Raw genomic sequence first — 27,888 nt, 5'->3', positions numbered from 1 at the left:
TAAAATTCTTATTGCCTTTATTCTGCCCATTGCCTCACACAGTCCTGCCGGCCAGCACACACGCACGCACGCATGCACACACTCACGCACACTCAGGCACGCTGGGAGTCTCTCCCTCGGCTTGGAGGAACCGGGCTGCAGTGAATCCTCAGGGAAAGGTGAGTGAGTCTTTTGGCAGCAATCACAGCGTGTGTCAGGAGCGGGGCGGCCGCGCTGGCGGCTCCCGCTCCTTCTGCATAAAAGAGGAGGCTGGGGGAGGCCGGGCCTCGGCCCCCGGCGCAGCCCCCGCCCCAGCCCCGCTCTGCGGCCCCTCGGGGGGAGCGCGGCTGCCGTTGGTCGGTCCCGGGGCAGAGGGTCCCTGTGCAAACGTGCTGACGGCCTCGCTCTGGAGTCCAGAGCCGGCCAGGAGAACCAAGAGGGTAAGAGATGCGGAGCTGGGCGCCTGGTCCCCTCCCTCCCCTTTCTGCTCCCTCTTTTTTTTTTTTTTTTAATATATCTCTTTTTTTTTTTTTTTTTTTCTATTTTTTTTGCCTAACTCCCTGCATAGTAAATCGGGTTCGGGTTCTGGCGTGCAAAGCCAAGAAAGGGAGTGAAGCCTTCCCTTTGGACATGTTCCAGTGCAGACCCTCGGGTGGAGGGGCCGCCAGGGCTGGAGGAGAGGAGTGATTGTCTGGGGCAAATTGCCCCGGCCCTGTTTCCGGCTCGGCCTCCCCCAGCTGCTTCCACACGGGGACCAGAGTTAGGGAAGGCTTCGGACGTGTCTGACGGACTCAGCGGACAGGTCAACAGTCTGTGGCCTCAGGGAGGGAAGGGAAGTGAGGACTTGGGGGGGAAAACAGGGTGAAAAGAAATCCAAGAAGCAGAACAACTCTTCAAACTGATGAGCACCGAGACAGGGTGGGAAGCGGCATGTGCCATCTCTGTCCCATAATCCATCTTCAATATGAAGATGCGTTGCTGCCTCGCCGCTCCAGGACACGAGACGAAAAGCTGGGCTCCCTCTCGGCACAAGTGCCTCCGATCCAGGGAAGGACGGCCCGTCCCGTCCTGTCCCAGGCGACCGTCCGAGGCAGAGGAGTGCCATGTGAAGGGGGAAACGGGAAGCCGGGCTGCACCGCAAACTGAACCTGGTTGGCAGGTTCCCTCGGTCCGTTCCAATGCAGAGTCCCCTGTGGTCAAACCTGCACCGGGAGTGTCTGGTTCATCTGCAGCCTCATGTCCTGAATGCTGCTCAGGATCTTCTTCTGGTGCCCTGCTAGTGTCACCCCTATCCTCAGCAGGTCTCTGCAAGGAGAAGGTGAAGACTCAGCTCCTGCCAGCAGCAATACCAGCACGTGGCCCTGCCCCATTTAGCTACTGCCAAGGGATTCCCATCCATCTTCATTACAGCCCTCTGCCAAGCTCCACTGTCCCTCTAAACCACAGGGGACTGCACTCTGAATCCCAGAGCTTCCCTCACTTGGGAAAACTCCATGCACAACTCAGCCCTCCACATGCTCAGGCTGGAGGAGCTGACTGCTGGCGAGGCGAGGGACAAAGCAGCCCCAACCCCAGCCTCCTCCCTCCTCCGCAACCAGGGACTTACTCTGCAGTCATCTGGGCCACCAGGTCGAAGGAGGCAAAGCCAGCGTTGACAAAGTTCTCCTTGTACCGTCCCATTTTGATGGCATCCAGCCAGTCTCCCACAGTGGTGAAGGTGGTGTAATCTGGGACGGTGCGGTCCAGGAGCGGCTGGGAGATGCTAAAGGGCAAGAGAGCCACAGGTCACAGGCAGCAGGAGACAGAGAGGTGTAACTGGGGGGAAGATTTCTTATCCCTGCCTTCCCACATCTCTAGTCTCAACCCCTCCACCTTTCCCCAGGCTTGGGGAAAGTCCTGGCTGGAGGCAGGGACGCCACTGACCCAGACTGGATGCTGGCAATGACTTTCAGGCTGGCAGCATTGCGGATGAGCTTGTCCAGCGTGTTGACAATCTGTGCAAACTTGGGCCGCAGGTTGCGGTCCCGCACCCAGCAGTCCAGCATCAGCTGATGCAGCGCTGTGGGGCAGTCCATGGGGGGTGGCAGGCGGTAATCCTGCTCCACTGCGTTGATCACCTGCGGAGAAACATGCAGAGGCAGGCTGTGAGCTACCTGGGCTCCCATGGGCAGCCCACAGCTCCCTGCTTCCCAGGGAGCACTTACGTCCTGGTTGGACATGTCCCAGTAGGGTCGTTCCCCGTAGGACATCACTTCCCACATGACGATGCCATAGCTCCACACGTCGCTGGCTGAAGTGAATTTGCGGTAGGCAATGGCCTCAGGAGCCGTCCATCTAATTGGGATCTTGCCTCCCTGCATGGATACACAACTCCATTATTTAGCACACACCTGAGGTGTCTCCTCCCACCCCCAGATTGGTGGATCCCCATGAGTGTCCCATACCAGGGAGCTGGTGTAGGTGGGATCAGACGGATCATCCTCCAGGAAGCGAGAGAGCCCAAAGTCGGACACTTTGCAGACCAAGTTGCTGTTGACCAGGATGTTGCGGGCAGCCAGATCCCGGTGCACGTAGTTCATCTCCGAAAGGTACTTCATGCCGGCGGCAATGCCTCGCAGCATTCCCACCAGCTGGATGACTGTGAACTGCCCGTCGTTCAACTGCCATAGGAGAGATCAGAGGGGTTTGCAACACCCCAAATGGACTGGGGAAGGATGCCGATGTGCTACCGTCACCTTCATCCTTCCTAGAGCCCCCCCTATTCCCCATGCCATGATGTCTATGCACAACTCAGCCCTGGGGATGCCAGCATGACAATGCAGAGGGATGGAGAAAGAGGGCTCGGAGCTGCAGCTCCCAGCTGGGGCAGAAGGGCATGGATGCTCACCCGGAGGAAGGAGTCGAGTGCGCAGTTCTCCATGAACTCCGTGATGATCATGACAGGGCGGCTCTTGGTCACCACACCCTCCAGGTGGATGATGTTGGGATGGTCGAACTGCCCCATGATGCTGGCCTCACTCAGGAAGTCCCGCCGCTGCCGCTCCGTGTAGCCCACCTTCAGTGTCTTGATGGCCACAAAGATCTCGCGGCGGCCAGGCAGCTTCAGGCGCCCGCGGCACACCTCGCCGAACTCCCCTGCAGTGGGGAGGGAGAGAAGGGGGTTGCACAGTGAGCCATGTGGCAGGGTGAGGCAGCAGTGTCAGCACTGCTGTGCCCAGCCCCGGGACTTACCTGCTCCAATGACCTCCTCAATTTTGACACAGGAGATGTCAATCTCTTTGGCGAATTCCCGGACGGCTTCATTGGGGTCCTCGTAGGTGAAGGGGTCGATGTAGACCTTCATCCCAGGGGTGACTGCAAGGGCAGAGGAGTCATCACCAGGAGGGACACAACATGGGTGACAGATGCCAAGCCAGCTTGGCTGGCTGTCAGCCCATCCCTCCCAGGCCCTGGCTAGCGAAGCCTGCTCCTTCGCTTGTGCATGGGGCAGGAATTGGGAGGGAGCAGGATTTGGGAGAGGGCAGGCAGAGCCCACTTGCTGGGCTCACACACTCACCGTATTGCTGCAGCTTTTCTGTGTACTCAGGGTCTGTGCTGTTGCGTTGCTTCCTGCCCAAAGGAGACGAGAGGAGGTGTTCAGTAACCATCCCTTTCCTGATGGGGCAAAGACATTCACTACCAGCTTGCAAATCCCAGCACAGACAGCTTATGCCAGAGAGCTTCCCCTCTGACAGCCTGTGAGCAGAGCCATCCCTCCACTTGAGGTGCAATGGGAGAAGATGGCCTAGTTGTGCTGAGTGAGGATGGCAGGAGCTGCTGGGGAAGCAGTGATGCACAATCCTCCCACAGGACCTCAGCTCTGGTACCCACATGCGACAGGTCCAGTCCTTCATTCTCAGCCTGGAGCTGCCAAAGCTCTACCCACAGGCAAGGGGGAAAGCTCTGGGGTAGACATAAGCAACCCCGAAATCCAGCTCTGAACTCCCTCCTCCCTGCAAAGCCGGTACCTGAAGCAGACGATAGCGATGATCACCACAACGATGACGAATAACAGCCCCGCAGTGGCTGAACCCACAATCAGAGGCAGCTCCTGGAAAGTCTTGCTGGTGGAGCCTGACAGAGGGAGAGGCAGGAATCAAAGTCAAGCTGGGGAAGGAGCATGCATAGTAGGGCTGGGGGAGAGAGGCAGCCCAGTCCTGGTACCTACCGTCCTCTGCAGTTGTCTGAAACTCCGTGGGGAGGCTGTAGCGGCCGTATCCAGCCACTGTACGTGCCCGGACCTGCACCATGTACCGAGCATTGGCCTTCAGCCCGTCCAGCCGCACTGAGTTCTTCTGGCTGGTGACTGTGTTGGCAATGCCATCACTCTGGCCTTGCTGTAGGGGAGACATGTGGATGTCACCTCTATGAAGCAATCCCCCTTTTGCTGGCTCCCACATACCCCACGCACTACCTCTGCAGGGACTGCTTTTGCCACAGTGCTGATGGCCAGCCAGAAGGGCTGGAGGAGGGAAAAGGCTGCTCTGTCTCCTGCTTTACCTTCTCTGAGTACTTGATCTCATAGTCAAGAATGATGCCGTTGGGTCTCTCTGGGGGAGTCCACGACAGTGTCATGCTGTTCCCGGTGCTGCTGTGCAGGTGCATCGTAGGCACGGCAGATGGGGCTAGGAAAGAGGGCAGAGGAGGAATGAGCCACCTGTGCTAGGCTACCCGCCTCCACCATCCCACAGTGTCACGGGTGACTCTCTGCCTGGGACCTGCTCAGATAACCTTGGTGGAAAGGCATGGAAAAGCTTTGAGACTGGCCTCCCACAAGTCTCTGTAGAGAGCTGTGATATCAACATCTTGCACACCTAAGGTGATAAGGGACCAAGGGGAGCCTCAGAATTAGCACAGAGGTAACACTTCACCCCACGCCTAGCTGCAAACTGGTCTTGGGAAGCGAGCGCAAACTGGGGCTCCCTCACCTCCTCCACTTGCCAGGAGCTCCACACTCCACCCCACCGACGAGACCCGTGAAATCAGATCAGAGCGCGGCAGCTGGAGATTACCAGCATGCTGGAGCTGGGCCAGAGCGGGAGGAAAGAGGGAACGGCAGAGCACTTGGCTGGCTGCAAAGGTTTGGGCTGGTGCTGAGCCTTCCCAGGCCCACAGGGGAGAAATCTCATTTCCTTCCTCCTCCCTTCGCAGCAGGCACAACATCTCTGGGGTAGGTCTAGGAGATCCAGAGCTCTCCGGAGCATCTGCCAACCCTGCCCTTCTCTGCTTGCATGCATTCTGATTTCATCTCCTCCAGGGACACGCGTTAAACGGAGAGGACAATTTACGCAGGGGATTAGATGCAGGCGCGGAGAGCCAGTAACACGGCAGCACAAAGGACTGCAGCCTCCAAGGCTGTCAGCAAGAAATCCCTGCTCTGCTCTGCGGCAGAGAGCCAGCCCCCACTCTCCAGCAGCAACACTGACCTGCCTGGTTGGTGGTGATGTTGACAGAGGCGAAATGGGGAAGGTAGGGGGTCTTGCTGGAGATGCCATTCACGGCCTGGATCTCGAAGGTGTACTGGGTGTGGGCCATCAGGTTGCTGATGTAGATGCGATGCTCGGTGAGGCCGAGCTGGCGTGGCATGAACTCCACGTTGTCGTCACAGCGGGTGCACAGGTGCCGCTCCACGCTGCACTTCTTGCAGATGACATTGTAGAGCAGGTCATCCCGCCCGCCCGTGTCCTGCGGCTCGCTCCACTCCAGCACCAGCGACGTTTCGTTCACGTTGGAGATGACGTTGCGGGGGGCAGAGGGGACGCCTGTAGGGAGAATGTGGGGGTCAGGAATGGCGCAGCCCTGTGCCCTGCTCGCCTCTGGCGCGAGCACAGCACACTTCCCGCACACCAGCTGTGGACCCCCGTCACCTCCACAGCTGCCCTCGCCTCCCCTCCTCGCCCAGGGCAGGACTCACTGGTGCAGGCGCTGTCTGCGGGGTCTGCGTCTGCCCGGAAAAAGCCGTTTCGACAAGTGCAGACCGTTGCTGCACCGGAGGTGGTCCGGCTGTTGGGAGGGCAGGGAGAGCAGGGACCTTCCCCCTGCTTGGACTTGAAGGTTCCTGGGCCACAGGCTGGAGGAAGGGAAAATAGACTCGAGTTATAAAATGCACCCAGAAAACATTCCTCACCTTCCTTCCCAAGGCTAGGCAGACCCTTCCTCACTGCCCTGCCAAATCTCTGATCAGAGGCTTGAGGTACACAGGCCACCTACAAGCCTTTCCAATGCCATCAGCCATGCCCAGGGATGCAGGGTCCCTGGCTGGGCCAAGTGGGTGAGAGCAGGCTGCTGACACAAGGCAGGGGCACCCACCAGCACAGGCACAGCTCTTCCCTGCAGGTGCTGTGCTCCAACACCAGACCCAGGGCAGTTGGAGATGTGAAGAGCTGGCTGACACCAGCAGTACGGGGGTCAGGGCAGGTCCTGCCAGGAGAGCACATCCTCAGTTTTGTTTCTTCACTGCACTTTCCCTGCTGGTTCCCAGACCCAGCACCCTCCATAGGGTCAGTGATCTGTGGAAATATGGCTGGGAAGGAAAGGACCCCTCAGCCCTGCCTGTAGCAGCCCCTGCGAGAGGCCTCTACGGCCCAAAATGCAGCCACTCAGCCCCAAACTTTCTGCCTCGGGCTCTTCAGCCACTTCTGAGCCCCGAGGCAGTGGCACCTCCTGAGGCCTGCTCAAGTGGAGCACTGAGTGAGATTAAAACATTCCTGCAGGTCCTTGGCTAAAGAGCTGCTTCAGCATCACTGCCACCTCCTACCCCCGCTTCCGATCAGGGTCCTTCAGGAGCCACAAGTCCTGGGATCCGTCCCGGTTGGCACCAGGGGGTGTTTGGTTGTAATGAGGGGCACGTGAAAGGATTAACAGCACTTGAGCCGAGAAGCAGAGTGGGCTCAGGAACCCAATGCATGCCTCGAAACAGCCTGACTTATTGCACTGCTGCCTCTGAAGCGGGTCCTGTGCTCTGAGTTTGCAGTCGGATGAAGCGGCAAGAGACCTGCTGGTGCTGGCTCTGCTTCGGCATCACTCTGTGCCACAGGCGGGGCAGCATCAGCACTGATGGCCCCAAAGGAAGGAGTATCCTCCTCGCTCTGCTGGGGTTAAGGCAGCTCCTCAGGGCGCGTAACCCTCCCGGCAGCCCAATCCCACCTCCCATGCCTGTCCCACATCACCCTGTAAACAGGGAGAGATTTCCTGGTGCTTCACCAGGCTGTGGCAAACGGAAGTTTCCTGCTATGAGGCATCTCCTGACACCCTCTGTGGAAGTTTTCTTGCTGGTTGCAGCCCCACGTGTGGGGTGTGGAGTGCTGCTGAGTCACATGCTGCTGGGCCAGCCCCACAGGGACCTGCACACAGCTCTGGGGTGCCAGGGGACATGTGAGCAGCCCCGTCATGGGGGGAGGCACCCCACTGCTGAGCAGGGGACCTGCGGACCCTGTGCTCTCCAGCTCCCCTGCTTGGATGGGCAGCAGGAGCCGCTTCCAGCTTCCAGGGTGCGAGCCCCCCACCAAGGAGTCTCCGCTTTGTTCAAAACAGGACCAACCACACAGCTCGACTCACTCCGGCTCCTTCACCCGAGTTCACCCAGCCTCTGGGCCTTCCCTTTGGAAATGAAAGCTTAGCCCATCTCAGCTGCGCAGGCTGGAGGGCAAAGGAGTGCACAGACCTGCTCCTCCCGGAGCAATGGAAGCTCCCGACCAGCCCGTCCAGGGCTCCCGTCCCTCAGCCCAGGCTACCCTCACCACCACAAAATGCAAAGATGTGGACAGCAGATGCCCAGAGGTAGCGGAGCAGCCTCAGCACAGGCAGACGCACCCCAGCCGGAGTCCCAGGCGGTTCAAACTGGGTGGATGCAGATTCACACATAAGGAACCAGATTGCTGAGGAATGAGAGATGACTGAAACCTCTTGGACAGGAACGTTCTGGGCTCAGAAAGCTGCCAAACATGCTTCGGTTATGGACAGGAGCCCAGATCCATCAGGGACAAAACCCCCTGAAATAACAGCCTTGTTGGGGGGGGAGAGCGAAGCTGGAGCCACCAGAGCATGTGTGAAGCCAACAGCCCAAGCATGGCATGGCAGCTGGGGACAGCGAGGTGCCCTGCAAACGATGCAGGATGGATGATGGCACTCGGTGCCCAGTGCCAGCTTGTGCCTGGTGGGTTAGGGGCATGGAGGGGACAGTGACCTCCTGTGCAGGGAGGAAGGGACAGGCAGAGCCGTCCTTGGGCAGCTCTTTGCCATCGCACAGGAGTGCCCAGTGCAGACACAAGGAGTGAAGGTCATTTCTTCACACTCTCATGTCACTGTGGCAGGAGGGGGATGACACATGCCTCAGCCCTGTTAAGCAGGAAAAGAGCAGGAGAGGGACCGAGGCCCAAATGCACTCTGGTGTTGAAGTTTCCAACTCCGCTTAATAAATCAGAGCATAAAGACCTTGGTGGCAGCGTGACAGCTATCAGCCGCCACATTTGAAGGCTGTAACCGAGCTGAAAGCTGATCCCAGGTCCCCAGTGGATAAGCCGCTGTGTCATCTCTTCTCTGCAAGAAACTGCCTGTACAACAACCACTGTCTTGGCCAGCATGCCGGGGAATGAGCCTGGGAGCTCCAGAGCGGGAACGTGACTCCATCCAGCAGGAGCCGGGGAGCCAGGCTCCCCTCTCCCTACTGAGAGGTTTGCATAAGCACTTTTCCTGCTGAAGTGTCCTCAAATAAAATAACAACCCTGAATCTCAGCACACAGATCACATCTCCTGGTGCCGGGCTGCAGTCACCTCTGGGGAGAACATGGCAGTCACTGACAGCCACAGGATAACAGGTCAGGGAACCAAAGCGGAGCTCCCTGGCCTGAGGAGGAGCTGCTGGTTTGACAGGAGGGAGATGTAGCCTGGCCTGACAGTGGGGATTGGCTGCGGGGGGGATTTGTGCGGCATGTGGGAGGGAAAGGGACAGTAATGCAGCTCTGGGGCTGCTGCAAAACTGCCCCTACAGCCTCTACAGAGCATCACGCACCCAGCATGGCACGGCACCCACCACTGGCCATCCAGCTGCTTCTGCCTACCTCCAGGGCCTGATCCTGCCTCATAGAACTGCAGCACAGGGCTGGAGGAAGACGAGGGCACTCTTCCCAAAACAGTCTCCACCCCGGTGAATAAAGTCCAAGGGAGGGAGCCGAAAAAACCACCGAAATAAAACCCTCCTGGCAGCAGCAGTGAGCAATGACTCATCCCGCAGGAAGCCTCCATCATTGCATGGGATGCGGGCAAGCAGCAATGAACCCTGCATGCATCCCCAAAATTTCAGACTGCCCTCCCTTGGGAAAGGGAGGAAGCGAGGGATAGCCCACAGCACATGGGGAAATACCGGCCCCAAACTACCCTGTTTCAGGTCTCGGCTGCTTTCCCATCCACATGACGCTATTCCAGCTCAGGCAGCATCCTTCCAGCTATTTCTCTCCTTGTAGGACCGAAGCAGAATGCCTCGCTTGAGCCTAGATAAATTAAACTGATCACATCCCTTTGTCCAGCAACCCTGTAATTTCTTTAAAGGCAGCAATTGAGTTTGCCTGGGACGGTCTGTGCTTTATGAACCTGCATGGCTCGCTCCCTTCCCGCTTTCGTAAGTGGCTGCAGATGGATTAGAGCTGTGGAAGCAACAGCCTGGCTACAACCGAGGTGGTAACTCTGGTTTTAAGTCTCTCTTAAAAGGCACTTGATTTAGAAAAAAAATAAAAATAATAATAATAAAAAAATCACCCTTTGGGTGGAAATATTTCACACTAGCGCAGTCCAAAAGTGAATGGAATAAATCTGAAGGGGAGAGAAGGGAAAGAGCCCCCGGAGGGTTGAACAGTGGCATCCAAAGAACAGGCGGGAAACCACTTTTTTTAAAAAAAAAAAAGGAAAAGAAAAAAAATTCAATAAGCAAAAGCTGCCTCTGGAGCCACAGCAGGTCACAGGCGGGACGGCGGGGGCATATTTCCTCGACTGTGTTACAAGTAACCCATTGTGGAGCTGCCTGGCTGTAAACCGGCAGCTCTCCCCTGCCTGTGCTGCTGAGCTGCCTTTGATCTGGGAGCCGGGGCAATTAATAGCAGGCAGTTTCACTTCCTGGGTTTCATGCAGCAAGCCCGTGTTGCAATGCAAAGCTGCAAACAGTTGGCAAGTGCAATGCTTGCTTGGCACTTTTTTTTTTTTTAATACAGGGTGATGTTTCCATTAGTCACTGATTGCACGGGAAATTTATTTCTGCAAAAATTCAGGTTTTGGCCTCAGCATGACCTGCTATCACCTACTGACAGCACCCAAACACGCAGTGCCTGGTGCCATCAGAAAACGGACGTCAAAAAGGCTGACAAATAAGTCCGAGGAGACAGTCTCAGTCCCCATCCCGAGCGGGGTGTAGGCTCTGGGGGCACGGTGGCCCCTCTACAGAACCCCCCATGGGACTGACTGCCATGCAAGGAGGGGGCTCACTGCTAGCACTGGCATGGAAGCCAGCCAGACCCCAAACCTTTCTGTCTTTGTGTGAAGCCCGCAACATGAGGGGTGCAAACCCTGGAGAACTCGGCATGGGGAGCACATGCCCGGGAGCATTTTCGGGGAGGTGCTGCATACTGAGTTGCTCCGTGTTGGGAGCCCCGCACTACTCAAAGGAAACTCCCACCACCTACCTGTGCAACATAGGGAGCACCTTGACACCAAATCCCCCCAGTGGTTTGGGTGCTTGCAAACCAAAAGGAGGGGAGATTGGGCTGCAGAAAGGCTGAACCCCGGGAGCTACAGGGGGTGAAAGCAGGGCACCCCTGCCTGCGGAGGCATGAGGGAGCCTTCATCCCCCTCCCTGCTCAGCAGCTCCTCTTCGTCCTGCAAGAGCCGCCTCTGCAGCTCTGCGTGGCAGGGAGCCTGTGGGAAGCAGCACAACCCCCAGAAGGGCCGTGTGCTAATTAAATAAAGATAATGAGGCTGAGAATGAGATGCCAAATCAATGCTGTGGCAACTCAGGACTAGAGCGCCAGATACCAGCCCGGCGTATCGCATTACAAAGCATGCCAAAGAAACTGCCTTCAGCCGGGCGGGATGAGCCCTCGGCTCCCGAGGGACCGGGATACAAGCTGCATTGTAACAGGTCTGAATGCAAGGCCTAATCCTGGCTCTGGATGGAGATAAAGAGGAGGAGGAGGAGGAGAAGATCTTCAAAGGCCACTCAAAGTCTTGGGAAAGCGAGAGATTTACAACAAGGCTTATCCCATCTAAGCAGTAACTGGGTATTGTTATTTATTAAAATGCCATCTGGCACTCCAAAGTGCTCCTCGCCTGCGTGGTGAAGCCTTGGCGGGCTCCCTGGCGCAGAGTGCTGAAACCCCAGCTCCACGGGGCTGCATCCGCACTGCTCCCCACGCCGTGGGGGCTGAGCGCCTTCTCGGCGGTGCTGGGCTGCCAACGCGGGGTAAGGGAACTTCCAACCGAGAGAAGAAAAGGGAGCTGCAGCTCCAGCTTCTCCCAGCCCTTCTTCAGCTGTTTCCACTTAAAACACACGATCACATGGCGGAAAATCTGATCCTACAAGCGCAGCGCAACTTTCCCAGGGAAACGTGAGGACACCACCGCTTCTGCCCAGCGAGAAGGCAGGCTGCCGGATGGAGACGTGCCCACAGCTCAGTGTGGCTTCCCTGCACACCGGAGAAGAAGCTGGGGCCTGGCGATATCAAGGATATCAAAGGCGCTGGGAGAGCTGCCATATGGGTGTCTGCTCCTCTGAGGACATGTGGATAGGGGACGTCATTCCGGGCCGCAGCGATGCCCCGAGCCCAACACAAGCTCTCTGTCCTGCCTTGGGATGACCCTGCTCGGCACAGACTGGATGCTCGCTGGAAACTGTGCCACCTTGTGCTCAAACCCTCCCACACCCTGTATGGTCTAAGGTCACCCAGTCCAAGCAAGAAGGATAACAGCTCCCCAGGAGTATAGACCCCAGCACACACTTTTAAGCATGGGCTCTTCACCCAGCGATGAATGCCTGGCACTGGTGTCCATCTGCCCCAGAAAGTGCCAGATAGGCTGCTCACAAGACTGATGCAGGGGGCCAGGGCACTCAACCTGGGGCTGTGCTGGCACTGACGGTGCTGGAGGCTCTGGTCCCTCAGGCTGAGCTCTCCCCAGCCAACCACAACGGCATGGCCGATAGCTACACTGCTCCCAAAGCGAATGGAGAGGCCAGCCTGGCCTGAGACCCACGTCACAGGCCGTCCCAAATTGCATCGCCCCTGCCAAGAGCAAAGGGCTGGCGCCAAGCATCCCGTCATCAGCAAGCACAAGGCATCCAACACTGGGGGCCAAGCCAGCGTCCAGCTCCCTGTGCAATGCCTCCAGCCAAGGGGAGCAGTGACCTTTCTGCCCTAAACCCCAGCCACCCCAGGGCAGGGTCCTGCGTACCAGAGACTGCTTCCAAGGACAGAATCATCCCAAGGGAGAGCAACATCTACATGGGCAGATTTTTCCTTACCAACACACTCAACCTGGGGTGAAACAGCAACACGAAAGCCACCATGGGAGAGCACGGCAGCTGCAGTACCTGCACAGGACTATCCTGCTGCCCAAGATGACTCTACATCCCAAATACCTCCACATGCAGGCTGCTTTTCTCTCCCCTCTGAGCAGGGACAGGGAGCTTTGGCCCCCCTGTCTTTGTGCCACTCACCATCCTCCCCACAGCAAGCCCTCAGTGCTGGCAGGAGAACATGCATCCGCATGGCTTCTCCCGCAGCCAGCGCAGCGGGGCCCTGCTCACCACCGGCATTTCTGAGCGCCTCCGCACAAGCAGCATGAAATCATGCTTGCCAGGAACAATCACTTGCCCCAGCCACGAGCGCCACAGGAAGGAGAGAGGGGAGACACTGGGCACATCAGCAGGGGTGAGAGGGGGCTTTCGGTAATGCTCAGGGGCTGGATCCCTGCTTGGACCACACCTTGAGCCACAACTCCTGGTGAGGAGATACATCCCTCAGAGGACAGCACTGGGGGATGCTAAGCAGTGTGTCACAGCACACACAAAGCCAGTCCAGACCACGAAGGCTTTAAGGCTTCCACATGCTGAGTCAAACTGCAGACCAGTCCTCTGAGATACCACCCCGCTCTCTCCTCAGGGAGCCTGTCCAGCTCCCAAGCCTCTGAAAACAGACTGAGCTCAACACAAAACCGCCTCTTCCGCATCAACATATCCGCAGGGACAAGAGCCATGGTGACTCTGCCACACACATACCTTGGCACTGGGTATCCTTCATGGTCGGCTCATATCCAGCAGCACACGTACACGCTCCCACGGGTACCATCCACTCGCCGTCGCCGTTGCAGTACAGCTTCAGGGGTACAGACACCTCCACCGCGTTGGGGATGCAGGTGCCCGGTGCGATGACCAGAGAAGTGGGCTCGGCTCCCGTTAAAGTCTCCGGGAAGATAGCAAAGCCAGCAATGGTGTTGGAGCATTTCTTGTAGAAAGCCCGGACGGAGATGAGGGACATGCAGGCTCCCAGGTCTTGGAAGGCAAGGTAAAAGCCATTCTTGGAGAGAGGGCCAAAACTGCGCACCTTGGTGTTCACACGGCCAGACTCCAGCTTGGAGAAGCTCTCATCTGGGGCAATTGTATCCACTTTGATATAGGGGTTCTCCATCCAGAAAGGGCTGTTTGCAGATGCAGAATCTGTATCCGATTCATAATAGAAGAGGTTGAAGGTCTCTTTGCAAGAGCCGGGGATGTTGGGGATGCTGTTGCAGTCCCGCACGGTGAACTTTAGCTCCACGTAGACACGCTGGACGTCCTGGCGCTGGATGAACTTGGTGCGAAGCCAGTTGTTCTGGTTGGCCTCCCGCACATTGCAGACCTGGTACGTGCGGATGGGGTTCATGGCCTCGTCGTAACCGCTGACTTCTTCCCACTGCGAGTGAGAGGGGAGTGGGTTAGACCTACAGCTGGGGAGATCAGTGCCATGGACACACTGCAAACGGCGTGGGGGTGGGAGGAACAGGCAACAGGTAGCAGGGAAGAGCGGTGGCTGCACCTCCACCCGTCCCAACCCTCCTGGTCATCAAGGTGACAAAGAGCAACCCGGACCAGGGACCACAGTGCTCCCACTCTGCCAGCACAGAGTCAGAGGAGATGGTTTCATGAGATGAGAGAATAAGCACGGCAGGGAAGGGGGAAGATGCAGCCAGCTCTGCAAAGGCGCTGTTGAGCTGCCCTGATTCCTGTGAGGCTAGGTCCAGCCGTGCCCCTTAGAGGTCAGGACTGGGCCTGGCTTACCAGGTCAGACTGAGGTCAGACTTACCCCTGTCTCCGGATGAGTTGTCCATGCCAACTCAGAGGTCACCCACTTCGTGTCCATCAGGGTCTCTGGAGAGAGAGGGAGGAGAGAAAGAAGTAATTGGAGATGAAAGCCAAAATTAGATGGGAAAAAAACCCAGGAGGAGTGGGGGAGAGGAGAGGCGAGCCTGACATTTCTGCGAAAAACAGCAACTTGGGGGGTGAGACGTGGTGGGAGGAGGGGGAGCAGCACAGACAGACTCCAGATTTTTCTTCTCCTGTCAGGAGAACAGGAAGAGCAAGGCGTCCCTGGAGAGCTGCGCCGGAGCAGCGAGGCAGCATGACGAGAAGCTGGCCAGGTGGGGACAGGGACGGGGTGCCATTCCGGCCACCAGCGCAGCGCCATGCCTCCTGGCCAGCGTGGGGGGATGAGACCTGACGCCCCCATCCACGCCCTCCCCCTCTGCTTTGGCAGGGCCTGTATTTACTGTGGCTGGGGTTGAAAGGGCCCGTTCCCATGACAGGGCGGTGCGGGCCAGGCAGGTTTATCCAGAGGAGGAGGTACTGGCAGGCTGCTCTCCCAGAGACGCCCCACATCACTCATTTTACAAGAGGGGAGAAGAATTTGACCGTCTGGCCAACATTCCTGGAGCAGACTACAAGACAAACCACCCCAGCAGCATTCCCCAAACAGCCCCAGCCCCAGCCTTGGGGGAGCGAGACGCTTGTCTGGGAAGAGCTGCAATTGCAGGCAGCTGTCGCTAATCCCGGGCAGAGCCACGCGGCTCCGCGCAAGCACCGCGCACAAAACCGGGAGTGAAATGCAAGGATCAAGGACAACGATGTGCTCCGGTGCCAAAGGTCCCTCTGTGGGCTGCTGGTTCTGTGACCCCTCCTCTGGGCATGGCCCTATAGGCTGTTTAGAGGGGAGCAGGCACCCCTGGGGTTCTCTGGACCCTCTCCTGCCTAGGGGGCTTTTGGGGTAAGGGGATGTAAATGGCAGAGCTGGGAAACAGCCCCCTGGAGACCTCAATGTGCTCAGAGGGACTTCGGTGTCTGCCCCAAGCAGGGCCCAAGACCAGCTCCAAACTGCCTCCCTGCTGAAGGCATCCCCCTCCTGGGCTGCAGGGATGGCCCCGTCCCAGACTCTGAACAGCTCAAGGGCTGTCCATCAGTCCATCCCTCAGCCCACCCAATCCCGAGATGCAGGGTAGGCAGCCATGGCTCTTCAGCGGCTGGGAGCCGCTCCATCTCCATACCTGGGGCACAGGACGTGCTGGGGCAGCTCAGCTGTGCCAGGCACCACGGCTCAGCCCGAGGAGCGAGAGGCAGTTTCAGCTTCTTTCCTTCCACCCCAGGAAAACCACAGGCTGACCCAGCCAGGGAGGAAGCACGGGGGAGGAAGGAAATATGGGTTTTGGATGAAGCCTGGCTGGAGATAAACACCTTCCTCCCTTGTCCCAGCCCGGGGAGACCCACCAGCAGCTCCCGTGCCAGCACCCACAGCCGGGCCAGGAGCACGAGCTGCGAGTGTCACCGCAGGACAGATAAACAAGCACATCTGGGGACACGTGGGCTCCCCGACCTGCCTCGCTGTTTGCCAGGATCCCAGCCTGGCTGGCGAGTCTGCCTCTCGCCCAGGCTCTTCGCCTGGAGCAAACACAAACGCAGTCACATTGCAGGCTGGTGGCACTGGCAGCAGACACGGCACTGTGGACAGTGAGGAAAACCCCTCACGGTGGCAGGTGCTAAGCCAGGAGAGGGTCAGGGAGGCATAATAGGAAGGACAAACCAACACCAGCTATTGTTTGCAGATAGGAGGAGTGCAGAGGTGGTTACTGGACAGTGGTTATTGGCTGTTTCTCAAGAACACAAACCAGGGGTATCCAGCAAAAACAAAGGGAGAGAAGGAAGGAGCCCTCTGCCAAGCAGGTAACGCAGAGGCACTTGCAACAAGGACACCGAGAGCCAGGGCACAGGATGAGCGGGACAGCACTGGGCACCCACAGGGCAGCCTCTGCCCGGTCCCAAAATACTGCCTGTCCAGGGGATGCAGCAAACCGCTATCCCTCTCCTCTCCGCTTCCACACAGCATTAACTACTGACTGCTGTCAGGGGCCCGCACAGCCATAAGATCTCCCCGAGATGCTGCTGTGCTCCCCAGACCCCAGCACCAGGGTGACTACCAGGGAAAGCAGCCAGTGCTGGACCATAGGGGAGCAGGTTGTGGAGCAGGACCACCCTCACCTCTCTGAGGGACAGGCACGGCCCCAGCTGCCCTAATAAGGGCACAGTGGTGCCGTGCAGGGCCCCGGCACGCCGCGCTGGCGGCGGAGCAGAGCCAAGCGCGTGCTCAGCGCTCACAGCACGCCGGGCTGCCAAGTCCCGCACAGAGACCCTGCACGGGTCCCGCTCCTGGCGCAGGCTGCAGCAGGGCTGGACCTAGCAGGAGGAGCAGGGAAGGGATGTGCTGTGTGCTCAGTGCTGCTGTGGATGAGTGGCTGTGGCAGTGAGTCAGGCCAGGGACACGGGGATCTGGGTGGCAGGGTGTGCCCATGAGCAGGGCAACACAAGGATCCCGTGGCCAGCTGCAGCAAAGTTGGGCTGGACCTGATCACATGGGGAGCTTTGCTCCCCAAACCTGCCCAGGGTGTGTGGGAACTCCCTGCACTCCAGCAGGCCCCATGAAGGCAGGCCTTGACATACTGGCCCAGCCCCAGGACAGGACACATGGGCAGCTGTGCCCTCCGGCAGCTCCCTTCCCCACCAGTGCCGGCCCAGGGCAGAGACACAGCTTGGACAGGAGGCTTGCTGCCTGCATCCTAATTTGGCAGCATCTACCATCTGACCAGCAGTGGAGGGAAAAAACCTGACAGAGCCAAGCTGACTGCTGGCGCAAGAGCCACGTAAACCACACAGAGAGAGCGGGGACGGGAAATCATAAAAATAAAATCACTGAGCAATTCAGCTAAAGGAAACGGCTGAGCACAGAGGGCACAGGGGTTTCCTGCAGCCTCGGGAGCAAGTGGGGCCAGGTGGGGTCAGCAGAGCTCCCCAGCCCCTCACAGCCCGTCGCTGTGAAGGTCATGGGCGGACAGCCCTGCGGGCTGCGGTGCTGCGTGATCCCGTGGCCCGCAGCAGCATGCTGAGCTGAGCCACAGAAACCGCTCTCTGCCCTTAAGCTGCCGCAGAGACCTCACGACAGCCTAGCACCGAACCCGCGTCCTTTCTCCAGCAAACACTAAGGCACGCTAAGTGCTGGCCCCCCATGAAAAGGCATGGGGAGATGGGCAAGCACTGGGTTGCAGTGGTTCAGCAGCACCCAGCTGCTCTTTGCCTCTGGCACACGGTGCCAGAGCTGGGCTTAGAGGCTGTACTGGTGGTTTCCCAGCTCAGGTCAGGTTTGCAGGTGCTTCAGAGGGACGTGAACAGTGTCAGGGCTGGCTGAGCAGTGAGTCAAAGCCACCTCAATCCTGTGCGCCACAGCAAGATCCCGGTCCCATTAGTCAATGGGAAATTGACTCCCAATTTCGCCAGCTTGGGGAAGTCACCCTAAGGCTTGCTTTATCACTGTCTGCAGCGCTGGGGACTTGTCCTCTCCTTACCTTCAGCTGGGCAAAGGCAAGGGATGCAGTCAGCAAGTACAGCACGCCATGGTCAACCCCATACAGAAGCAGGATTTCCATGGCAGAGTGGGATCCCAGGGCAGGGAAAAAGCCTCATTCCTCGGGCAGAGCTGTGTGCATCGCTCTGTCTCCTTCCTCCCTGCCCTGCAAAATCTCCTCCCAGGCACACCCTGAACTGCAAAGACGAGGGGTCCCCCACCAGCAGTCCTCCCATCACCTCTACAGAGTCCCCAGCAGTTCACTGGGTGTTTGAAGCCCTGGCGGGGACCCATCTGGAGCTGGGGACCTCTTCCTCCCCATGCAGGGGCTCAGGAATGCGGCATGCGCAGTCTCAGGCCAGCGAAAACGTTTGAACTCCCCCACTAAGAGGCCCAGAGAGCCCGTCTCGCGCTGCTGAGCGGCAGACGTGCGCAGCAGTGATGGCTGAGCCAGAAAAGAGACGGGGGGAAGAAAAAAATCAAAATTCTTTTAAGATGAAGCCACTGGGGAAGACTCAATCATCTCCACCAACTGGCTCCGATTTGAATGCTCTCGCCTTTGAACATGGGGACTGCCGGCTTTTATCAGGATGCGCTGGCAATGTAGGACGCCAGCTCCTTGCCCCGACGAGGAGAAGGCAGCTCGCGCAAGTCCAGAGCATCCTGGAAGAAGGCAAGGGAGGAAAGTTAGCAAAGACACCCACGCAACCCTGCCGCAAACAGAGTAACCTGTTCTGCAACGTGCCCATGCTCTCCGGGAGCGATGCACCCATGGCACCATGTCTGCAGGAGCTCAGCACGGGGTGAGTGGCACGGCCCGGCCATACGGGCCGCTCGCCCCACACTGGGCTCCTGTAGGCAGCATCGATGGCTGGGCCATTTTCCCCAGGACATGGCTTGTCTTCTGCTGTGGTGGCTGCTCACAGCAGTGCTGGATGCCTCTCCCCCTTGCTGCTGTGCTGTGCTCCTCTGGAAGGAAAGGCAGCTTGTTTAGGGATGCACTTTGAATCCTGGTGACTGCCTGCTAGTCAAAAAGCCACCAAAAGGGGCATCTCCCCACATATTTTAATTTCCTCCTCAGTTTTGAAGATAATTACAGCAGGAGCGAGCGGCCTTGCGCACTCTCCATTCAAGCACCTATCGGTACAATTAATCCCAGCACCGTTCTGAGCAGCGGCACAAAGGGCCTTTGGTGTAAGGTCCTTTATCTGGGAACAAAGAGCTGCCTGTGGGAGAGAACCTGAGGTTGCACTTTTCCCGCTGACGAGTGTTTCCCGTACACAAAAGCTGAGCCACACAGGGCACCCCGCGGGCACGTCAGGCCTGGGAGACCCTGCAACATATTTTTCCGGAGCGTGCCGTGCACCCGGATCCCTCCTCCTCCAGGAGGTACCTTCCCCCTCTGACCCCATCTAAACCCCAGGCAGCGGATAGCCTGGCTCCAAGGCCAGGGGGCTCTGCAGGCTGCCTGCAAGGGGAAAGCACTCCCATCCCACTCAGCTCACAGCAGCGCATGTGCTCTGTGATGGGGCACCCCGCAGATGGCAGCTTTGGAGCTGTTGTGTGTACGGGAGGTGACATGCTAGGAGATTTCGGCACTCGGCAGCCCCTCATGCCCAAACTGCACTGCAGGGAGGCTCTTGCTGATGCAGCCGAGAGCCAGGAAGAGCAGTGAAGAAGACTGCAGCCAGGGAGGGAGGCAACATCCAGGGTGAGCCGGGGTACCCATGGCGGAGGTGCTAAGCACGGGATTTGAGAGCCTGGCAAAGGTGCCGGCAGACGCTGTCTGCCAGCTCCCTCTGCAGGGACGGGGCTGGCAGCACTGCCGGCATTCCGCACAGCCCACGCGCCCTCGTCCTGCCCGGTGAATCCCGGCTTTCCTGGGGAGCCCTCCTGCACACGGGGCTGCCTCAGCGGCCGGTGCAAGGCCGGGGGCCGCGGGTCCCACCGTCGCGGCTGTCGGAGCAGGCAGCGCGGCTCAGCCCCAGGGAAGGGCTGAGCGCTCCCTATTGCTGCCCACGCTGGGAACCCGTTCTCGCTCTGTGCGGGGTGCCTGCTGCTCCCCATCGCCGAGGGGTGGATGCCGGCCCCCCACCCCGTCCTCTCCAGGGGCATGCGGAGCTTGGGCCACCCATGCCCACCAACACGCCCTGGCCCCAGGTGTGGGGTGAGCCGGCGGCTTGCCAGTGAACTGGGAACAAAGGGAAAAGAGGAGGGGAGGAAGAAGGAGGAAAAAAAAAAAAGGGGCCTGTATCACAGCTGTGGCCCTTCATGCCAAGGGCGTCTGGCCCATCATCAAAGGGGATTGGATTTGCTGAGGCAAATGATGACACATCCACTTCAAGCGGGGCAGGTTCTGCCTGCTGCTGGAGGCGAGCCACCAGAGCGAAGAAGTACTGTGGGCACTTAATAATAGACTCATTATTTCTGCATTATGGCAGGGCCCAGAGGCCCCAGCTGAGATTAAGGCCCCTTCACACACACCACACATGCACGCACAGGGCAGGCCCCAGAGAGCCTGGCCAAGGATGGACAGCACCACCAGTCCCAGTACCACGGCCCATCCTGGTCTGGCTGGCACCACAGTAAGCTCCCTGCACAGCTAGAGATGCCAATTCCAATGATGCTCCAACGATGCATCCTCCATTTCCCAATCCCACTCCCGCGTATAACAACCTCACACGGGAAGATAGCCCCATAGCTCTGAGCCATCAGTTGGCCGCATCTTGCCCACAGTCTCCCCATCTGACCCCAATGCCCTGTGCTTTCTGATGGGCCAGATCCAGCCCCCAGATGAGCCGGAGCTGCCTGGCATGTGGGACTGAGTGGGACAGGAGCACTCCCCCTCCATCCAGCCCTGCCCCGTCGCCCACCCGCCGGCTGCTAACTGGCTGAAGAGGGTTTTCCGGCCGCGTGCTCCTCACCAGGAGCTGTTTCCTGATGGCCGCGAGACAGACTGAAGCATGTGAGAGAGGACAGGTGCCAGCTCTGCAAAAAGCAGATCAAGTGGCAGCGCCTGGGATGCGGGGAGGGACAGGCGCTCATGTCCTCCAGTCATGCACCAGGTTGAGCTGGGGAGGACAGATTTCTGCCATTCTGCAAGCAGGGCCATGCCAAGCCAGGCTCCAGCACCCGTGGGCACCCACGCTCTGCGCACTCCCCTCCAAAGCACGGTACTTGGGGCCTGGGGCTTTTGCAGGACGGCAGGCTCCTGCCTTGCAATTGCATGCCAAGGACACGTGCAGCCCGCTGCCCGAGCCCTGCCAGGTCCCGCTCTCGCAGAAAGGCCGCACTGATGCTAGGAGAGGACGCGAGCCAGCTGCCCGAGTCCAGCCCTCCACTGCAATTACTGTTCTATTAATACTGCGGGGATTTCGGATGTCAGAGCCCAGTGTGCCACACCAGGGTCAGCTGGGCCAGGGAAGAGCTGCCATCCCTGGCCATGTGGTAGATGCACCCTGGTGCTCGCTGCTTCAGCTCGCCCAGGGGAAAAGGCCGCATTCGCTCTGCCAGGCTGCGGGCAAGGGGAATGGACAGACCCCACGGACAGCCTCTCAGCCCTGCCTGCTGCCGGACACACTGCCAGCCTTAGAACAACTGCTGCCCACTCGGGATGGGCATGTCCCTGCCTGGCCCATGGGAAGGGGCAGGCAGGAGCATTATGGCCAGCAGGCAGGAGAGATTTATAGGTCACCATCCCCAACAGGAATGGCCACGCAGCCGCCCTCCGCTGCCACAGAAATAACTCATCTGATTGAGAGATGACAGACCTGTTTGAGCTGCGAATGCCATCAACCAGGACGTAGGCAGCAAACTGTCCCACAAAGCCACCTTTGTTTCCAGGCCCTGCTATGATGGGGACGCTCCTGCCACCTTCCTCCACAGCCCCATTGCCTTGTGGCTGTGGTTTCATGGGGCAGGTGTCCCCACAGGGCCACCAGGCTGAGCTGGGGTGGCATGGGTGGATGGAGAACCCCGAAGTCGCTGCGGGAAGGATGGGAACGCAGTTGGTGCTGCAGGCCTGCCTCCGCAGGGCAACCGTTTGCAGCAGGCTGACGTCCAAAGGGCCCCTCTCTCCCCGCTCCAGCTCCATTTTTTTTCCAGGTTGTACTTTGGGAAAGAGCCCAGGCAAGGAGTAATGATATTTAAAAAAGAAAAAGACGCCACCCCCTCCCCAAAAAAGGTTACTCGCTGCACATCCAAAGGTTCGCCCCACAGACAGCGTGGCTCGGCTGCCAAGCTCCATCCCATGCCGGCAGCGCGGAGCAAGACTTTCTGCCAAGATCTCCCTCCTCTCTCCTGCCTGGGGCAGTTACCCAAATCTCCGTGCTGCGCTACGCTCGCTTCCTCGGCTCTCCTCGAGCACCAAGCCCATCTGGAACTGCTTAAACCCAAATATCCCCCCCTCCTTCTCCACCTCCCCCACCCCCAAAGTCAGATTCTTCCAGAGTTAAAACAAGCACAGAGTCAGGAGGGGGTGCCGGGCCGGGCTGACTCGCTCCTTCATTTCAGTTTAATTTCTGGGGAACTAGAATAAATCTGTTCCTGGCGATCGTTCAAGCCCTGCACATTTTTCTCATTAATAAAAAAAGACCTTGGATAGCACGCCGCGTGTGCGTGCGCGCCCGCCGAACACCCCCCTCCCCACGGGGTCCCTCCCGCGCCCCAGCCCTCACCGGGCAGGCGGCTGAGCACCCAAGGGACAAGCAGGACTGGTTCTGTGTGTGTGTGGGGCGGGGACAGGGACACCGGCATCCCCTCCCCGGGACAGGGACGGGTTTCAGCAGCCCTGCGCAAACAGCCACACCTCAGAGAGGCACAGGGAGGCCCAAATCCCCCTGCAGCTGCCATGGGGCAGGAAAGCTCCGTGGGAGGGCTCCCCTGGGAGGGGCGAGGGACCCATGGAGGGGTGTCCCTGCTGCCCCCCCTCCGGCACCGCAGCCCCCGCGGGGCCCCCGGGCATTCCTGGGGAGGGGGCTGGGAAACAGGTGTTTGTCAACAGCTCCCGCCACATGCATGAGAAACGCCAGGCCCCGGCAGCGCAGAGCTTAGCGACGGGCAAAAATAAAATACAAGGGCCCCCACGGCAACCACACCACACACCCCCTCCCCGGGATCCCGGCGGCACGGAGAGCGGCCATGGGGCCCGCACTCGGCGCGGCTGCTGCGCTCCTGCCTCTTCCCAAGATGGCTCCCTTCCCTCTTCAGAGGGGCAGCCATGCGAAGCCGGCCCTGGGCTCGCTCCCTCCCACCTTGGGGCGCACGGGCTGGAGGGCTCAGCTGCACTGAGGGAAAGCAGGCGCTGGGGAGGGCTGCAGCACCTCTGAAAATGGCAGCCCTGTGGGAAGGGGATGCGTTACCGCTCTAAAGCTCAGCCCCACGAGGCCTCCACAGCCATGCCAAGGGCGGGTGATGCCGAAGCCCAAGCATGGGAGACTGAGGCCTCACCAAGCACCATGGCTAGCCCTCCACAGGCAGGCTGCCCACCCGCCCTGCTGCATGGCTCCTGTTGGGCTCCACACGGAGTCTGCGTGGGGCTCAGCTCCGCCGGGGGATGGCCCATGCCCGGCCACCAGCTCCGCCCCAGCCCGAGCAACAACAACAAAAATGCAACAAAACACCGAAACATGGAATCAAACAGGACTGTCCCTGCCAGGTGGGACTGCCGCTGCAACAGGCCTTCAAGATAGCAGCCTGGCCCCATGCTCCTGCAAGGAGCTTCTTGGTCATGGAGAGGCACCCCCATCCCCACTGTCTCCCAAATGCTTTGCTTGGGAACATGCCTGTTCCAGACGAGGCACCAACTTGTTATGGCTTCAACCCCAAAGCAGCTCGGGGCGATGGTGGCCACGGGCTCCACTGCAGCCCCACGGGGGTAGTCCCCCTTTCCAGGGTTCTCCTCAGGGGGAGGCTGGCACCCACCCCACTGCCTCTGCCAGCCAGGAATGGGGATCCCGACCCCAGGGCCGCCCCGGCACCCTTCCCCCAGCACGGCTCCCAGGCGGAGACGCTGGATCCCGACAAACCAGTTTGACTCAGCACAACAGGAACAGCTACAATTTTAAAAACATGCAAGTCTGTGATTCATATTGCTCGGGCTGTTTTAATTAAACGCCAAGCTCCCCTGCTCCAGTGGCAGCAGCAAACGGCTCACGGAAAGAAAATGCAACAAACTGGTTTCCCCAAATATCTCTTGCAGTAAGTCATCACAACAAAACAAGGAGTTTCGGTTCATTCCTTAAAAACCAGAGGCCGCTATTCCCAATTGCGATGGCTGGACAGGCACAGCCCCGCAGCCTTGCCGGCTGAGCTGTATACTTGGTGAGAAACACAGGCCTGCAAACAGACCCCAATGCTGCAAGTTTTCTGTCTTCCCCGGCTCTCCGCATGCTCGCTTGACACAAAGGAAAGCCCTTCCTCTCCCCGCCTCAGGAGCATGGACGGGGCGGGCTTCGTCAAGCAGAGCTTTTAGCGAGGAACAGGAGATTTAATGAATCCAGAGAGCACTGTGGAGCCCCAGGACCCGCTTTCCCTCACAGCCCTACCCCAAGCATCAATAAAACAGCAGGGCTAACTTCCCCCCATCACCCCACCGAGAAACATGCCATTTCAGTGAAAAGTAATTAAACGGAAAGCAAATCTCCTGCCAAGAAAATACCTGGCAGTTCCAGTACAGGGGTCAATTAAGCAGGGGCTTGCTGGTGCAAAGAAGAGCGTGGTCAGCCTGCATAACGCCTGGCTGGGGTTTGGAAGCTGCCAACAGGAGAGGCCAGAGGAGGAAAATCCCCCCTAGAAATCCTCCTGCTTTGGGGGAGTTTGGCTATTTCACTATAACCCAAGTTGGCTCGGGGCTACATGCAACAATGCACTGCCTCTGCACGGTGTTTGTGGGGGAGCACATGGGAAACCCAAGCTTTAAATGGAGTCCCGTGCCCAGAGAGGCTGCTCAGGGCAGGAGCTGCCTGGGAGAGCAGCTCCTGGGGAGAGCAGGTCCCCATCCCAGCCCACCTGCACCCATGTGGCAACGGGCAGATCAAGACTGTGGCCATCCACACTCCCTCAGGCGGATGTTTTGAAGCCTGGGGTTTTATCCCAGGACGGTTGGCAAGGGCCTTGTACACAGCACATTCCCCACGCCGTTTCATCGTGTCTGCTCCCCACAGGGCCTCTGCTCCCACAGCCCCACTGGGACAAACTCCTTGTCTCCAACCCCTGCGCTGGAGAAAGGATCCGCTGTTGCCCCTGGACAGAGCATTCCTTCTGCAGCCAGCCTGGGGACTGCTGAACCGGAGAAGAAAAACACATTGTGACTTCAAACAGACCCAGCGCACTTACAGGATCTGGAGAGAAACCATTTTCTCCTCGGCAGCACAAAGCCCTCACTGAGCTGCTGCCGAGTGCGGCTTTTCCCCTCCACCCTCGTGGGGCCTTGTAAAGAAACCCAACTCCCCGCCAAACCCTTGGGAATGGGCAGTGCTGTCCAACCCCAAAGCCCACAGCCCTTTCAGCCAGGCACTGACCACAAGCCAGGCCCACTGCCCCCTTGGAGGGAACGGTAAGGTGGTTGGATCTGGGGACCGCTCGCTGCTGTTGTTGTCTGCAGGACACACGTGCGGATTTATGGCCATGCCAGGTTTATGATCAGCACTAAAATATCTGAACAAACGTGCATGCTAGATTTACAGTAACCGCTTGAACATACCGGTCTCCGTCAGGAAGCAGCGTCGCGAGTGGCCAGAAATGCCCAGCGCAGCAGAAGCACAGGAGCTCGCTGATCCTAACGCGAGCAACGGCTTCCTAAAGCTGGCCAAGGCATAAACCTCTCCCGGCCCAGCTGCAACTTTGCCTCCAGCTCAGAGAAGGGTGAAGGGAAAAGGAGAGGGGGGGAGGGGGGGGAAAGAAGGAAAGAAAGAAAAAGAAGAAAATCCCAAGGGAATCAGGGTCAGCCCCAAAAATGCTGGGTGGCTGCCAGCCAGCCCTGAAGCGGTCCCATCGGGCTGGCACCCAGCTGGGCTCTGACCTCCTCGGGCAGCATGTTCGGCCCCTGACCCCTCTGCACGCTCAGAAAGCTGAGAAAACCCAGCGACTCCTCAGCAGGAGCTGTTTATTTACTCTTCATCCAGCTCTTCACACCGCTCCATCCCCAGACGGCAGCAGGGGACAGGCCAGGGCTCCCTGCCTCCCCAGGGACTGGCGGGACAGTCCCTGAGTGATGCCCACTGGTGCTGCCAGCCGCCATGCCGGCTTTCCTTCCCTGGTTCCCAACCCGCTGACGGGAAGGGGCGAGGGGCTGCCCAGCAGGCGTGGGGCCCCGCCAAGCTCCCTGCCCACAACTTCATCCTCCTGCACCTCTCCGGCAGGCAGGGAGGGCTCCCAGGGCTCTGCCCGGTGCAGTGGTCCCCAGGACCTCCATCCTGAGAGGGCTGGCTGCAGACAGGCTTCTCCCTTCCCCTCCTGCCGCTGGGCTCCCGCTCAGCCCGGAGCTCACGGACCGAGCAGGCCCACAGCTCTGTTTCCTATGGCGTACAAAGGAGAACTATCTTTTCATTATTTTCTTTTCCCCTTTAAAAGACTTAAAAAAAAAAAAATTCGCAGGGAGGGAGAACGAACAGAAACGCGGGCAACAAACACCCCCCCAAACTTTCTACAAAGCCCAAAGCCGAAGGAACCGTGTCCACCAAACCGCAGCGGGGAAGGGCTCCTTCCCACGGCCACCCCCGGTGCCGCAGCCCAAACCCCGCACCGCCGGGCGACGGCGGCGGAAGCCCGAGCCCAAAACTGCCGCCGAGCAAGCGAGATCCCGTGCCGCCCGGGCGGGGGCACCGGCAGCTCCTCTCCGCCCGGGGTTTCTCCCTTTCCTCCCCAGCCCCTTCCCGCCGCTCCGGCGGTGGGTTCGGTTACCGGACACCGGAGCGTCGCCGCCCCCGGCCGGAGCCGCGCACACTTTGTGCCGAGACAAAAACCTGCCCGGGCCCCCGCCTCCTCCTCGGTGCGATCCGCCTCGCTCGCTCGGGGACCCCCCGATCCGGCAGCGGAGCCAAAACCCGCGTTGCTCGCTCAAAGCCGGGGGGCGACGGCGCTGCCCCGCGGTCCGGGATTCACCCTCCAAGGGGGGGGACGACACAATTAACCCTCCTTTTATCCTCGACTCCACTCGAGCGCGGGGGGGATCCCCTTCTTCCTACGTTCTCTCCCCGCCGGAGGGGGCGGCCGAGCCGCGGGGCTCGGGGATGGATGCGGCACGCGTGGCTGCTCGCCCCGGCGGTCACACGCCGGAGCTTCGGGGGTTAAGGCGGCGGGCGCGGCGAGCCCTACCGGGGCAGGGATGGAGCCGGACACGGCACACGGACACTCCTCCGGCGGCCCCGCCAGTTCTGGCACGCCGCGAGCTTCCACTGAAATAAATATTAATTTTCCAGCCCTCTCGGTCGTGGCGAAAAGCCTCGGAACGTGAACCGAGTATCCAACGAGGCGCCGCTCCCTGCCACCACCCACCGGCCGCGGCCGCCGCGCCTCGGACGCACCGGGCTCGGTTCCACGGGGCGTTGACTCTGAAACCTACTGAGGGCGGCTAAGCACTGGGAGCCGGGCTGGGGCGCGCTGCGGCGGCGAGCTCCCCGCGGGAACAACCGGGCGTCCGCGGCGCGACGAGTCGAGCTGAGCCAACGGCAGACGCCGAGGAGGCCCGGTGGGCCGGGGACACCCTGGAAGGTGCGTGCGTATGTGTGTGCGCGCGGTCGCACGGGCCCCGGTGCGGCGGCCGGGCACGCCCGCCCGGTACTTACCCTCGAGAGCGCGGCGGCCGCCGGGGAGCAGCAGGAGCAGCAGCAGGGGGAGCAACGGCGGCGGCGGGGGGGGGGGCCCCCTCGGTCGGGCCGCGGCCATGGCGGGGGGGCGGTGCGGGCGGCCCCGCCGGGCAGTCCCGAGCTCGGCGCCACGCGCGGCTCCTCTCGCCGCCGCGCCACGCTCG

General features: G+C 59.6%; 1 protein-coding gene across 3 annotated transcripts; it reads right to left on the bottom strand.

Annotated features, from left to right (window-relative positions):
* EPHB3 (EPH receptor B3) lies at positions 1 to 27,888 on the bottom strand. Of its 3 annotated transcripts, XM_030495555.1 has the most exons (16): positions 27,704 to 27,888; positions 14,340 to 14,404; positions 13,277 to 13,949; positions 5,933 to 6,088; positions 5,445 to 5,780; positions 4,519 to 4,643; positions 4,187 to 4,355; positions 3,987 to 4,092; positions 3,536 to 3,588; positions 3,211 to 3,333; positions 2,867 to 3,114; positions 2,424 to 2,639; positions 2,184 to 2,333; positions 1,903 to 2,096; positions 1,586 to 1,741; positions 1 to 1,284 (listed from the first exon to the last, which is right to left on the bottom strand). In XM_030495555.1, exons 1-16 carry the CDS (start codon positions 27,801 to 27,803, stop codon positions 1,176 to 1,178), a joined length of 2,979 nt encoding a protein of 992 aa, XP_030351415.1. In that variant the 5' UTR covers positions 27,804 to 27,888; the 3' UTR covers positions 1 to 1,175. The 3 variants fall into 3 exon arrangements, with proteins under 3 accessions (XP_030351415.1, XP_030351413.1, XP_030351414.1); XM_030495553.1 differs by lacking the exon at positions 27,704 to 27,888 and having other exon boundaries at positions 3,536 to 3,633; positions 14,340 to 14,934; XM_030495554.1 differs by lacking the exon at positions 27,704 to 27,888 and having other exon boundaries at positions 14,340 to 14,934.

The sequence above is a fragment of the Strigops habroptila genome, chromosome 8 (genome assembly GCF_004027225.2).
Source record: "Strigops habroptila isolate Jane chromosome 8, bStrHab1.2.pri, whole genome shotgun sequence".
Taxonomy (NCBI): Eukaryota; Metazoa; Chordata; class Aves; order Psittaciformes; family Psittacidae; genus Strigops; species Strigops habroptila.
This window is presented reverse-complemented; position numbering and strand designations above follow the sequence as displayed.